This window comes from Chanodichthys erythropterus, chromosome 15 (assembly GCF_024489055.1).
Source record: "Chanodichthys erythropterus isolate Z2021 chromosome 15, ASM2448905v1, whole genome shotgun sequence".
In the NCBI taxonomy this organism is placed as follows: Eukaryota; Metazoa; Chordata; class Actinopteri; order Cypriniformes; family Xenocyprididae; genus Chanodichthys; species Chanodichthys erythropterus.
In genome coordinates, this window is record NC_090235.1 from 23,393,390 (window position 1) to 23,408,743 (window position 15,354).

The 15,354-nt window shown below is 37.0% G+C and overlaps 1 protein-coding gene across 1 annotated transcript; it reads left to right on the plus strand.

The window, feature by feature from the left end:
• The first annotated feature begins 208 nt into the window (after positions 1-208).
• On the plus strand, positions 209-6,143 carry gja4 (gap junction protein alpha 4). The gene is made up of 2 exons (XM_067411090.1): positions 209-346; positions 4,142-6,143. The coding sequence occupies exon 2, from the start codon at positions 4,145-4,147 to the stop codon at positions 5,195-5,197; it is 1,053 nt and encodes a 350-aa protein (XP_067267191.1). The 5' UTR covers positions 209-346; positions 4,142-4,144; the 3' UTR covers positions 5,198-6,143.
• The last annotated feature ends 9,211 nt before the right edge of the window (positions 6,144-15,354 follow it).

A 15,354-nucleotide genomic window follows, 5' to 3' on the forward strand; every position in this document is an offset into this window, starting at 1 on the left:
TTCATTAAAGGGTAAGCTTAAAGATATATGTATATAAATATACAATACAAGTTTGAAACAGGCCAGACTGCACTATGCATGTTCAAACACTGTAATTCTCCATGACGAAATTGGCCTTTGAAAGGCTCAGCACAGACAATCTATTTTTGAATCCATCCATTCCTTTTCCTGCACAGAGTTCCTGTGGGAGGGCCACTGTAAGGCATGGGAAAGTTTCCTTTCCCTCACTTGTTTCTTTTTTTTTTAAATAAGCGGCTGTGTTTCGACCACAAGTGCTTTTAAAACTCTCAGCGGCAAAATCTCCTCACACGGATAACAGAAGATAAACATAAAACAGGGTTGACAGGTAAGACAGCTCATATCTGCGGTAAACTGTGTTTTAGAGATTACTGTGACTATGTAATGAGAGAGAAGCTACTTAATATATGAAATTCTAATACAACAATTTATTTTACCTGCGCTGCCACAATATAGCCTTTTTTTAATTACATCACACGTTAATTGTTGACATATCTGTGTGTATCCATGTGAAATGTTTAGAAATGTTAAGTTTGAAAATGTTATTTTTAACCATATTCATATTTGAACTTCTGAACTGTTGTATAAAATGTTTTAAGTGACTTTCAACACTTTTTGTGAGTTTTAGCTCTGGTTTTAGAAGTGACATTTTTTTTTGTACATCTCTTACTGTGAAAAAGAAAGAAAGAAAGAAAGAAAGAAAGAAAGAAAGAAAGAAAGAAAGAAAGAAAGAAAGAAAGAAAGAAAGAAAGAAAGAAAGAAAGAAAGAAAGAAAGAAAGAAAGAAAGAAAGAAAGAAAGAATGTGTAGTGCTGTTTGATAAAGATGAATACTGATTTTTGGCAGTGTTCTTTCTGAATTCATATTTCTTTATTATAAAAGACATAACAGCTTTAGACAGTTCCTCGGGCTAAAAAGTAAAAGAGCAAAATCTGTTTAAGATAACCCTTGAGCCAGGACACAGAAGAATTACTTTTTAGACCAGTTTTAAAGTTTAGATCTGCCTGGTGTGCATGCAAGCGGATGCAAACAAACCAGGCCTCCAGCCAAAAGAAATTAGAAAATAAACAAGCAAACAGATAAGAAGTTTGCTAACTAGCAATGGGATGTTTACACAAATGCGAATCATTTCAAGAGGGAATGCTGCGGCCAGAGTCCCATGGGCTTTCTGTGGAAAGTGACGGGCTTTCTCGTTAGAAGTACATGCTTGATTACACATGATTAAACTCTCTGTCCATGATAATTTTCATTGCACAGAGGCCAGAGCTGGTCATCCATGCTTTATTCACGCTAGCATTGTTTTGAGGTTCATTTAGCCTCTATTGCTGGTGTAGCTGGAGTTTAAAACACACATACATACACACCATATATATACACAGTAAAAGTTTACATACACCTTGCAAAATCTGAAAAAGGCTAATTATTTTAACAAAATAGGAGGGATCATAAAAAATGCGTATTGTTCTTTATTTAGTACTGTCCTGATATTTTACATAAAGATGTTTACATACAGTCCACAAGACTAAATAAAAGTTGAATTTATAAAATGACCCCATTCAAAAGTTTACATACACTTGATTCTTAATGTGTAAATGTGTACATTTGAAGTATAATTGTATAATTACAGTGTAACAAAGACACCTTAAAATAAAGTGTGAATTCTATGAATTGTATATGTAGGGTGTTCAATGTTAAAATTTTCCTCACTAAAAATATATATACACTCTAAAAAATGCTGGGTTGTTTCAACCCAAGTTTGGGTCAAAAATGGACAAACCCAACCATTGGGTTAAATTTTTAAATGCATTTTTTTAACTCAATGGTTGGGTTTGTCCATATTTGACCCAAATTTGGGTTGAAACAACCCAGCATTTTTTAGAGTGTGTGTATATATATATATATATATATATATTTATATATATATGTATATATGTGTGTGTGTGTGTATGAAGAGTTCAGATGCAAAAGCCTCAAAGCACCATCTGAAATAGAATTAGAATTTTTATCAAGCTTGTATATTTATGTTCAGTTATTTCACTTAAATGGCAATGAAGATGACTTATTAATTGCCATTAAAGTGAAATTATTGAACCTAAACATACAAGCTTGATAAAAATGCTAATTTTAGAAGAAAATTTCAGATGGCACTTAGAGGCTTTTGCATCTGAAGTCTTCAGCCGATGGCAGATGACTTAAGAAAATTTACTGCCCATAAATATTTTTTACCAGCTATGAAACTGTTTTTGCAAAAACAGGCAGTTATGACAGCAACATTTTAGATACCCGAAAAAATCAGAATTTTTAGGTACAGACATTTAATAATCAAATGTTAAGTAACACTGCATAGACTTTACTGAAAAAAATGAAACAGATGAATCCTTATTAAAGTTACAAAAGTTATTCAGTCAAGAGCAGTGATTAATTTTCTCTGCCAGCAGGTATATATAAGGCTGCTGTCACTTTAAGAGCTAATGCACAGATCCAATAATACTAATACACGTTTTCTTTCTCAACTGTTTATGTTCACTTGAGACATGACTGACTGTTTATGAGGATACTCACCAATACAGGCTTTTTCAACCACAAGTTCAATTGTCTTGAGTATTTGTCTTGAGACATGAGACTTTCTGGGCGCACGCTTCACATGTTTGCGCACAAAACTTGCCACAAAGCGAGTAACGAGTAATGAGTTCTCTTTCGTGTTTGCTTGCACTTGAATATTTAAATTGGCAAAGCTTAAAGGGTTAGTTCACCCTAAAATAAAGATTCTGGCATTAATTACTCACCCTCATGTCGTTCCAAACCTGCAAGACCTTCGTTCATCTTTGGAAAAGACATTTTGATGAAATCTGAGAGTTTTATTTATTTATTTACTTTTATCTCTAATAGAAAGCAACAAAATTACCACTTTCAAGGTCCAGAAAAGTAGTAAATACACTGTTAAAATTGTCCATGTGACTACTGTGGTTCAACCTTAATTCGAGAATACTTCTTGTGTGCAAAAACAAAACAAAAGTAATGACTTTATTTAACAATTTTTACTCTTCCCTGTCAGTCTTCTACGCGGCTGACGCAGTGAACACAGTGCAGAGCTTCCGTGTTTACATCCGAACGCCGGCTCAGTATTGGCCGACGCTGTACACGTGAGCAATAATGAGTCAGCATTCTGATGTGGAAGACAGAAGCTCTGCACTGTGTTCACTGCGTCAACTGCGTAGAAGACTGACAGGGAAGAGGAAAAATCATTGAATAAATTTGTTATTTTTGATTTGCTTTTTGCACAAAAAGTATTCTCGTCGCTTCATAACATTAAGGTTGGATGGGTTTGGGACGACATAAGGGTGAGTACTTAATGACAGAAATCTCATTTTTGGGTGAACTAACCATTTAAACTTTAATGATGATGCAGCACTGGCCCGTCAACTGTCCTCAGGAACTCACTTTGTTACTTCTTACATCTCAAGACATTGCGAATACTGAATTGAACTCTCTTCTTGTGCTTGAAAATGCCCGTATTGGCAAGTTCACGTGAACATGAACAAACGTTCACATTTGTTCATGTTCTCAAAACATTGCATTGCTACAATTGATACAAATATTACCAGCCAATGGTGATTGACATCGTTTCACATACTCACCAACACCGATTTTTACTTGCATTTGGTGCTTGGCGAATGTTAATTTGTTTGTATGTATGCATCATAAAAGCTGATTAATGATTACAGCTTGGCATAAAAAGGCTATACTAACAATGTGTGAGGACATTTTAGCATGGGCCACACTTCTCGATGGCTTTTGGAATCACTTCGCTATAGTTTGCAACTGATCATTAAATTGTCTCACCTCGCCAATGTACAAATTACCCATGCAAAATAAAAATAAATAAATAAATAAATAAAAAGACTAATTAGCTAAAGTTTGTTGCCAGATGCAACCTGCTATATTTACTGCAGGAAAAACAGTCTGTTCCCCATTAAATCTGGACAACCTGAATGATCAGAGACATTATTCTATGAGGTGGTCTTAAGAGTGACTCATGCCTTTTACTGATTAATTTAGAAGAAAATCACCATGTGTTTCTATATATGGTGCACATACTCAAGCCTGTATTTCTGCTTGTGCAGAGGATGTCCAGAGCTGATTGGGGTTTTCTGGAGCACCTGCTAGAGGAAGGTCAGGAGTACTCAACGGGCGTGGGGCGTGTGTGGCTCACCGTGCTCTTCCTCTTCCGCATGCTTGTGCTTGGCACGGCGGTGGAATCTGCATGGGACGACGAACAGTCTGACTTCGTCTGCAACACCAAACAGCCTGGCTGTGAGTCCGTCTGCTATGACAAGGCCTTCCCCATCTCCCACTTCCGTTACTTCGTTCTGCAAGTCATCTTCGTCTCAACACCGACCATTTTCTACTTTGGCTATGTGGCCTTGAGGACTAGAAATGAGAATAGGCAAGAGGAGAAACCGGAGGAGGAGGGCAGGAAACAAAGACAGAGAAAAAACAATGAGTGCAAGTTGGAGGTAATACAGGAGGAAGATGAAGGGGGTGAGGAGAAAGACACGCATAAGAACCGCAAAGCTCCAGGACCTCTAAAACTCAAAGGGAAACTGCTGTGCGCTTACGCGACTAGCATAGTGATAAAGGTTCTCATTGAAGTTAGCTTCATTTTAGGTCTATGGTTCTTTTACGGGTTTGTGATCAAGGCCAAATACGAGTGCGAGAGGTTTCCCTGTCCTCACACGGTGGACTGTTTTGTCTCACGGCCCACAGAAAAAACTATCTTCACCATATACACGCAGGTCATCGCCGCAGTCTCGGTTATCCTCAACGTTGTGGAGCTTTTCCATCTCCTTCAGCTAGCGATAACACATCGACTAAAGAAGAGATATCAGGCAGAGGAGGAGGTTAATAAACTTATTAGATTGACTTCTTCAAGAACAGCACCAGCTAAAGAGCAACTACCACCATTTGAGGAAAAAAAACATCTCTTTCTTCCTGTAGCACAGGACGTTTACCCTGCATCAGAGATGGACTGGAACAAAAGAGCTTCTCCTTTAGTGGAGGACATGCTCCCTAGTTACTCAAATTGCATAAGCGATGTGAAACCTGCCGTAAACAAAAAACATCTTCATAAAAAACACAACAAGACAGAAGAACACAACAAACCGAGACATTATGTATGAAGAGCACAAAATGAGAACCAGGGCTCCATTTTGAGGAATAGACATGTGTAAATGAACATTAGGGGTTTACTGTGCATTCGAGAGCCATTTCCTTTGTTTAGATAGGAAGGGAAATGGGCTGTGCTTTGGGATGAACTGTCTTTTGTGATCTGTGGCCAGATACGGGAGCCTCTCAAGTAGTGATTATTTCTGAGAGGCTCAAGGCCAGGAAATACTTAAACCACTGAGCAAGAAACAAGCACAAAAAATGTCAAAAAATGCAAAAGCGAAAGGTGGGTTTAAGTCAAGTGCTAAACTGAATGATTGAAATGGTACAGATAAGGTACCGTAGTACATAATGTTCTGTACTTGAGACCAAAATCAAACTATACCAACCAAATGTATTTAAGAATTATTTTATATTTCATTCAATATTTATTTTCATTACTTTCATTAAAGGATTTGTGTTTTTACTCCACTTTTTGACTACTAAAAATGATTAGCTCTTTGCTAAAGAGGTTGATAGGCCTATATATGTTGCATTGTCGGCAATTGCACTTGGAACCATGTCATTGGACTCATAATTATGCTTCTCCCCACGTCAACACTATAACAAAAAATGACTGTAATTCAAGTAACCTTATTTCTCAACAGGAAGTAAGATATTTCCTGTGAATGTGCGAGACTTCCGATTACTCACTAAATAACTAGAAGAACAAAGTGCGGTAAACAGTACAACTGTGCTAAAAACCAATGTGAGTATGATCACATAACATCAAGCAGTGTGATTTTGTACAGATAAAATAACTGGAAAATGGTACGTTACGTTAAAAATAAGGTTGATAGACAAAACCATAATATAATTCAAATACATTATTAGATAGGGAGTAGGGACATTAGTTAGCCTATTCTACGCTATATCCTACTTTAAAGGTACAATTTGTAAAATTTTTGCAGTAAAATATCCAAAAACCTATAGGCTAGTGTTATATATTTTGTCCAGCTGATTACTAACAATATCTCTAATGTTTTCAACTACTTGTAAATCATGAGAAAATTCCCATTCTAAACAGTGACACGGGGCAGTGCAGTCGCCTGTCAATGACGTCAGTTACCTTTGTTATCGCCTTTACTGACGTAGAAACCACATGACAACAGTGCCGTGGACAAATGCGGAAGTAGAGTCTAGCGTCCAGCAAACCACTAGCTTGCTTCAAGCAGTTCCTTATTTACTTCTTGCACGTTTTATGGTGGATTGTGTTACTTATTTATGGAACATAATTACTGTTTACCATCTGCCGCTGGTTCTGTCGACAAGGACAGCTCCCGTAAACTCATGACCAGAAAAGTGGAAGCGGCGCCAGCTACTGTGTCATAATAAAAGTCCCGCTGCTCGTGAGGCGTGTGTTGATCAATTGCTCCAGCTCCTCGTTCAGCTCCCGCAACACTCGGTCCTGCTCTGCTTCATACTACAGTAACGTTAATAATCGCATCCACGAACATGAGTTCTTCCAGACTCCAATCCCTATTCTTTTGCACCGTCCGTTGAGATGGAGACTACATGTGCCAAGTTTCCACTCTAAAACTTTACGTCATCAAACTACGCCTTTGTTTTGAATAGGCTTCTAGCGACCTCTAGCGGAAAAAAAATATCACAAATTGTACCTTTAAATTGAATTGTATGTCTTTAGTTTATTTTCATAGGGTATTATTATTTATTTATTTATTTAGACTAAAGGGTTAGTTTAACTCAAAAATGAAAATTATGTAATTAATTACTCACCCTCATATAGTTCCAAACCTGTAAGACTTTCGTTCATCTTCAAAATATTAAACTCCAACACGCATTCACGCAAAAATGTCGCGTCAACACAACACGCATGCATTGTGGTGCTCTGGTGAACGCGAGTAGAAGACAAAAGTTGCGTCCCAAATGATGCACTACACTATGCACTTACGCACTATGTACTCATCCATATAGAGTATAAATTTCATACGTTTATTTTGTCATTAAACATCAGAGTCTTATACCCCCTTTTCTGTGTGAACGCACTACTCACACTATTTGTACTTAAAAACGTCATAGAATAGAGCATAAGTACACAAATTGTGATTCATCTATAGACTATAGATATAGAAAGACTGTTCATTCCTATTACACTCTAAAAAATGCTGGGTTAAAAACAACCCAAGTTGGGTTAAATATGGACAAACCCAGCAGGTTGGGTTAAAGGGCACCTATTATGCCCTCTTTCACAAGATGTAATATAAGACTCTGGTCTGGTCAAGTTTCAGCTTAAAATACCCCACAAATTTTCCCCTATTTGGGGGTGAGCAAAAACATGCCTTTTATTATATTACTATATTGCTGACTAAAAAAAATAAATCCAAAATTGATTGAAAAAAAAAAAAAAGGCTGGGTGAAAACAACCCAATCCCTGGGTTTGTCCATATTTAACCCAGCATTTTTTAGAGTGTAGTTACGAATGTGAGAAATTTCAACGTGCAATATGGCTGAATATGTCCCGCCTTCTAAGTAAAAAAGCCAATCGCTGATTGATAAAGTCCCTGCGTCACTGCAGCTGTCGTTTGAGGCTCCGGTTCCCATAGAAACCTGAGACTCGCGCTTAGGACTGCACATGCGCATTGGCTCATCTAGCCTGAAAAATAAGCTTTTTAATGCTATTTGAACATAAGAAACAACATTTATGGGACAGTTCATGTCAGATTTTGTTGCCAAGCAGATTTTTGACAGTTTTTGAGATTTCAGGATTGCCCCATTCAAATAGGATGCCCGAAATAGCTGCCCGGAGGCGTTGCAAATATGGCTGCTGCGTGAACAGACTTTCCTGGAAAGGGACTTTGTTGGAGATTAAAGGGGGGGTTACATGTTTTTTTTCTAGGCTTGATTGTGTTTTGGGGGCACAGTTTAACATGTCTTAATGCTTCGTTAATGCTTCATATATTATATCTTAATTCTACACCTCTGTTTCCACTGTCATATGAACGGCTCGTTTGACTTCCTGCTTCTATGAAGCCATTCCCTCCGACATACGCAATGTGCTCAGATTGGTTAGCAGGTTGGTTACTGGCCCAGTCTGTCGTGATTCGCTGAAGCGTCCGGAAACGCCACGCCCCTTACCATTCGTAGTTACGCGCTTAGGTGGAAAGTAAATAATAGCGCCTACATTGCTGTATCAAATTGAGCCGAATCAGACCCAGATGAAGAGGAAAAAGTAGAACCTCTGCAATCGCAGCTTTTGAAGGATGTTTATGAATGGTATTTCATTTAGTATTTGTGTCAAAGTGTTTAGATAAGCTGTCACTGCTGTTTGTTAGCTTTCAATATACAGTTTTATCCTGATTAAAGCTTTCCTGTAGTAAATACATGACTGAGTAGTCGCATTTTTGTAAAGGTAGCGTTTAATTTATAGCATGAACAACTGTTTGTCTATGAACATAGAAGTTTTTTGTTGTTTGTTGCACTAGAATTTAGCTAACTGGCTAGCAAAAACGAGTTGCTCTTTGTATACGTCCTAAATGCATTAAAAATAGCAACAGAACTATAACATTACGTTTAAAAGACAAACAATAAAACGTACTTATACTCGTGTAGATTCAGGGAGCTGTCTTCAGCACCGCATCCAGTGTAGAAAATATCACAGATAATAATGGGTTCTATATCTTTTGACGCGTCGCACAGCTCGCGTTCGGTGTAAACAACTCTTCCGCTTTCATTATGCTCCGCCACATGGCCTCGCCCACTTTGTTGCGTGTTCCCGGGGGCAGTGTTTATGTTAATAGCAAGGGTTTATGATGTCACCAACCCGGGAAGAAGCTCGTAGTCCAAACCGCCCGTTTTTGTAGGCAATAAAATGCCATAACTTTAAAAGACAATATCTCTGTTTGAATTGAACTTTCAGCGCTGTAACTTTGCAGATACTGTTTATGCTCAAGCAGCAACATTACACACTAACTAAAGTTAAAAAAGTGAAATCACATGCAACCCCCCCTTTAATATTTTTTAGCTAAATAAAGTGATAAATTATGTTTTTTTTCAATGGAGGGACAGAAAGCTCTCAGATTTCATCAAAAATATCTTCATTTATGTTCCAAAGATGTACGAAAGACTATGGAACTACATGAGGTTGAGTAATTAATAACAGAATTGTCATTTTTGGGTAAACTAATCCTTTAACAATAGTCAATGATAAGAATTGTTAAACAGAAATATGACAAAATAAAGGTGCATTCACACCACCTCGTAATTCCTGTAGTTATGAGATTCTAGCTTGTAAAAAGCGTTCACGTCCTCGTAGTGCTCGTAATTACAGTTTGTAAGCTGGGAGTTTTCTGAAAGCTCCCAGGTGTACCGCGTGGCCGCTGTAGATTCATTTCGCCATTGATAGTGGTGCCACGCATAAATTCCCAGTCCGAGGACGTGAACAGCTCCAAATATAACTTCACGTGTTATCATCTCAAGATTCCAGTAAATACGAGGTGGCGTGAACGCAGCATAACTGCATGACTACATTTTGCTGCTGGAGCCACTGCCATTTTGAGTGTCCACATGAGTTGCAGTGGTCAAGTGGTACAAGTCAAAGAAAATCCAGAGTTTACAAGTTGTAATTACAAGTTCTAACAGGACGTGGACACTTTTTATAAGTTGGAATCTCGTAATTACAGTAATTTCCGACTTGACACGAATGCATCTACAGTATATAAGTTTATTGGAAAAAAACGTGCTTCTACATTTTTGCAAAACTCCAAAGATGTATATGCATATACATACAACCAATGTAAACAGTTCATCAGTTTGGTTAAAACTAAATATGCTTGTAAGTGCAACTGACTAGATATTTCACTTTGAAAGTGTCGCAAAATGTACAAGAAGAGTAACAAAAATTTCACCCCAATGAGCCTATATAACTATATCATACTAGATTAGCAGTTTAGCAGTCACAAACTGTGCAACTGCCTACAAAGTTATACATACACACTGAGCGGTTCCCTGTTAACCATAAATGCACTGAAAACATTTTAAAATGTTTAATACAGTATATATATGAACAAACTGCTTCATTACCTCACACTAAAGTTATTTGTTGGTTGTTTCAAACTATTTCAAAACTATTTGGAGTAGATAACCTTTCTATATAAAATCAAGACCTTCACTTTCCTGTTTTGCCATGAGTACAGAACATTCCACAGCAGTAATTTTTGAGCAATTTTGAGCAGTCTCAACAGTGATAAGCATTTATCTGTAGCGGGAAAAGGGGAATGATGGGTACTTTACAAGGTGGGGCAGCTTCTTCTGGAAAGGGTGGAATCAAAACAATACAATAATAAGAAAAACAAAACCGTGCTCAACAGTGCCTCAAAAGGTATGTTTTGCTGGCTAATGGAAATCGTGTTTTATTAGAGGGTGTTATCTGCACTGTTGGGCTCCAGTCTATGAAAGATTAATGAGTCTTGTGCTTGTGGGGTTGCCAACCATAACCTGAAGTCTTTGGCCAATGCATAGTTCTCTCTATCGCAGCTGGCCTGCACTAACAGTTAGTCTGTCATCTCCTGCCAATACAAGGCATCAGAGGTGCTAAACAAGATGTGTAGGTCAGCAAACAGCTGGTGAGGACTGACCTCTTTAGTTCCTCTCGGTTTCCAAGCAAAAAGAGAAAGACAGCGAACAAGAGACTGATTGACTATCAAACTCTCTATTAGGGTAGAAAAAAAAAGCCCTTGTTCTGGAGTGTTTCCTTTTGTTTTTCTTCAGCCTACCGCATAAAAGTTGAATCGTAGAGTTTCTAGCTGCACTTTAATATGCCCACACATGCATCAAATAGACCAGCAGGCTCATTTAACTAGGCAAACAGATGTCTGTCATTTTAGATTTCAAAACTCATAGCCCTGCTCTCTTCAAACCATTAGTTTGCTGAATACACTCTTTTTTTTTCAGACAAAGGTCATTCTATTTGTGAAACCCAGCAGGGACACTGCCTGCCAGCTTGCCCTTAGGTGATTTGCACAGAGTAGCGCCAATGAAAATGAGCTGCCACTCTTGCAGGCTGCTTCCTGCATCCTGATATTGTTGTTCCAACTGCTGATGTGTTCCCCTTTCCCTGCTTACCAACCTCACACAGGACGTGCAAACAGGATTTAAAGTACTCTATGAACTGTACGTACCTTAGAAGCTGCAGTCTGTGCTATGTGCCGTGTGTGGGAGTTTTCTGGATGAGAGGTGGCTTCGAGTGGCCAGTCAACCTGCTTCCCATGGGGACTTAAGAATGAGTGCCAAACTTCTGTCTGTAGGGGGGCTGAAGGCCGCAGTATCAGGCATATATGCCAGTTTATGCGGTGCAAAGCGGTCACGTGTACTTCCTGCCAGCTGAGCTGATTAAAAACCATGTCTTCTCAGTGATAGCCATAACAAGAAGTTAAAAAAAATCCACAAAGGAAAACAGAAGCCTAAAAATAACAAGAATGCCACTGAAAATTAGTGTGCTTGCTCTTCCGTGAAATGTAAAGAAATTACACTACCGTTCAAAAGTTTAAGGTTGGTTAGATTTTTTTAAATGTTTTTGTTGGACGTCTCTTATGTTCACATAGACTTTATTTAGTTGACCAAAAATACAGTAATACTGCAAAATATTAAAGGGTTAGTTCACCCCAAAATTAATAATTTTATTAATTACCCCGTTCCACACCCGTAAGACCTTCGTTTTGAAACACAAATTAAGATATTTTTCATTAAATCAAAGTTTTTTTTTTAATTTTTTTTTTTTATCCCCCACAGAAAGCAACATAATTACCATCATTCAATGTCCAGAAAGGTAGTAAAGTCATTGTTAAAATAGTCAATGTGACTGCAGTGGTTCAAACTTAATATTATGAAGCGACGAGAATACTTTTTGTGCACAAAAACAAAACAAAAATAACGACTTTATTAAACAATTTCTTCTTTACACTAAAAAACCTCTTGGATTTCATTAAAAATATCTTAATTTGTGTTCCGAAGAGGAACGAAGGTCTTAAGGGTTTGGAACGACATGATGGTGAGTAATTAATGACGGAATTTCCTTTTTGGGTGAATTAAAAACATGATTTATTCCTATGATGGCAAAGCTGAATTTTCAGCAGCCATTATTCAAGACTTCAGTGTCACATGATGCTTCAGAAAACATTTAATATGCCGATTTGGTGCTCAAAACAATTATTGAAAGTTTTGCTGCTTAATATTTTTGTGAAAACTGTGATACATTTTTTTCAGTATTCTTTTATGAATAGAGAGTTCATATAACATTTATTTAAAAAAAAAAATAGATTTTTTAAATATTTACTGTCACTAAATTTAATGCTTTTGTTATTGCTGAACATTTTAAAATAAATAAAATAACTAAAAAAAAAAAAAAAAATACTACCCCAAACTTTTGAACATAATACAGATTACACCGTGTGCAGAATTATTGGGCAATCTGATTTTCTGATCATTTTTTTTTCCAAGCAAATTTTACCAATTCCAAACCACATCAATCTTTATAATTACTATTAATATTGTTTTTAATAATTTATTTGTGATATATAATTGTTCATGAAGGCTGGAAATGAAAAATGCTGAATTATTAGGCGCAGAATTATTAGGTAGGTTTTCTTTTACAGGCAAAATGAGCCAAAAAAGAGATTTAACTCAGACTGAAAAGTCAAAAAATATTAAATACTAAGTTAAAGCATGACCAAGGGACAGCAAAATGCTCATTGGGTCAGCGGGGTCATACAAAAACAGGTGGAAAAGAAAAGACACATGTTAACTGCAAAATAATTAAGAATGAAGGTGAAGAATTAATTGTGAAACCATCAGGAACCCTTTCAGTCTCCAGCGCCACCATTTCCCAGAACTGCAACCTACCTGGAGTCTCCAGAAGTGCGAGGTGTCAGGATCTCAGAGACTTAGGTTAGCTAAAGAATCCTAAAAAATGACCCGCTCTTAATAAGAATCACAAGCTGAAGTGTTATAAAGTACATGAAGACTGGGTTTTTATAGGCCTTATAGACAGACAGCTTGAGAGTGACTCCTGAAGGACCAGCACCACATCCTCTTGTACCACTGTTTGAAGAATTTATCTTCCAGAATCTGGCAGTAATTTTTGGAAGATCATTTTTAGTCTCTGTAAGACGGACATTTCAGGATAAGAGATGGACTAAAAGTGAACTCCCACACCTTACTGCCAGATTCTGGAAAAAGTCTTCGAGTAGGTTGCAGTTCTGGAAAATGGTGGCGCTGGAGACTAAAGGGTTCCTGATTAACAATTATATATCACTTATAAATGATTAAAAACAATATTAATAGTTATTAAGATTGATGGGATTGATGGATTGGAATTTGTAAAATATGCTTGGAAAAAAAAAATATAATTAGAAAATCAAATTGCCTAATAATTCTGCACACAGTGTAAAGGGATAGTTCACCCAAAAATGAAAATTCTGTCATCATTTATTCACCCTCAGGTTGTTCCAAACCTGTATACATTTCTTTGTTCTGCTGAACACAAAAGAAGATATTTGGAAGAATGTTTGTAACCAATTAATTGACTACCATAGTAGCCCCCCATTGAGTATGGAAAAAAAAAAAAAAAGAAGATCTGCTTGGTTACAAATATTCTTCCAAATAGCTTCCAAAGAACAAAGAAATTTATACAGGTTTGAGGGTGAGTAAATGATGACAATTTCCATTTTTGGGTGAACTATCCCTTTAAAGTGTCTTTTAAAAAATTGTAAAAGTTCAGTTGGGTTCAACATTAGTTGAAGTGATAGTTCACCCAAAAATGAAAATTCTGTCATTATTTGCTCACCTTCATGTTGACAAACCTGTATATCATTCTTTATTCCATGGAAGATATTTTGAAGAATACACACAATTAAAGGTGCCATTGAACGTTTTTTTTTTTTTTTACAAGATGTAATATAAGTCTAAGGTGTCCCCTGAATGTGTCTGTGAAGTTTCAGCTCAAAATACTCCATAGATTTTTTTTTATTCATTTTTTTTTAACTGCCTATTTTGGGGCATCATTAACTATGCACCGATATATAGGTTGCGGCCCCTTTAATTCTCGTGCTCCCCTGCCCACGGAACTCGCGCTTGCTTTAACCAGCATAAAAACAGTTTACACAGCTAATATAACGCTCAAAATGGATCTTTACAAAGTGTTCGTCATGCATACTGCATGCATGCGTCAGATTATGCGAGTATTGTATTTATTTTGATGTTTACATTTGATTCTGAATGAGTTTGAGGTTTTGCTCCGTGGCTAAAGCTAACATTTCACACTGTTGGAGAGATTTATAAATAATGAAGTTGTGTTTTTGAATTATACAGACTGCAAGTGTTTAAAAATGAAAATAGCGACGGCTCTTGTCTCCGTGAATACAGTAAGAAATGATGGTAACTTTAACCACATTTAACAGTACATTAGCAACATGCTAACGAAACATTTAGAAAGACAATTTACAAATATCACTAAAAATATCATGTTATCATGGATCATGTCAGTTATTATTGCTCAATCTGCCATTTTTCGCTATTGTTCTTGCTTGCTTACGTAGTCTGACGATTCAGCTGTGCACATCCAGACATTACTGGCTGGCTGCCCTTGTGTAATGCCTCAATCATGAGCTGGCATATGCAAATATTGGGGGCGTACATATTAATGATCCCGACTGTTACGTAACAGTCGGTGTTATGTTGAGATTAGCCTGTTTTGAGGTCTTTTAAACAAATAAGATTTATATAAGAAGGAGGAAACAATGGAGTTTGAGACTCACTGTATGTACTGAACTCTTGTTATTTAACTATGCCAAGATAAATTCAATTTTTAATTCTTGGGCACCTTTAAAGTCACAGGTTTTTTGTACCCCACTGACTTTCAATGACTTTATGTTTTTCCCAGAAAAAAATAAAGTCATACGGATTTGGGACAGCATGACGGTGAATAATGAATGACATGTTAATAATAAGCAAACTGTTAAGTCAGAAAAATGTAAAGTCTACAGCATATTGGTTTATAGAACAAATGTGCAGCTGTCAGGTGGCCAAATAAACTCCTAGTTAACTGGATCCTTAACTTAGACAACCTGGAGGAAAAAGGCTTATCTGCTTCCTGATTTTTCCATTGGTCACTCCAGGC

What these genes read in the sequence shown, in the direction of transcription:
- gja4 (XM_067411090.1), top strand. Translation starts at nt 4,145, where the DNA reads ATGTCCAGAGCTGATTGGGGTTTTCTGGAGCACCTGCTAGAGGAAGGT.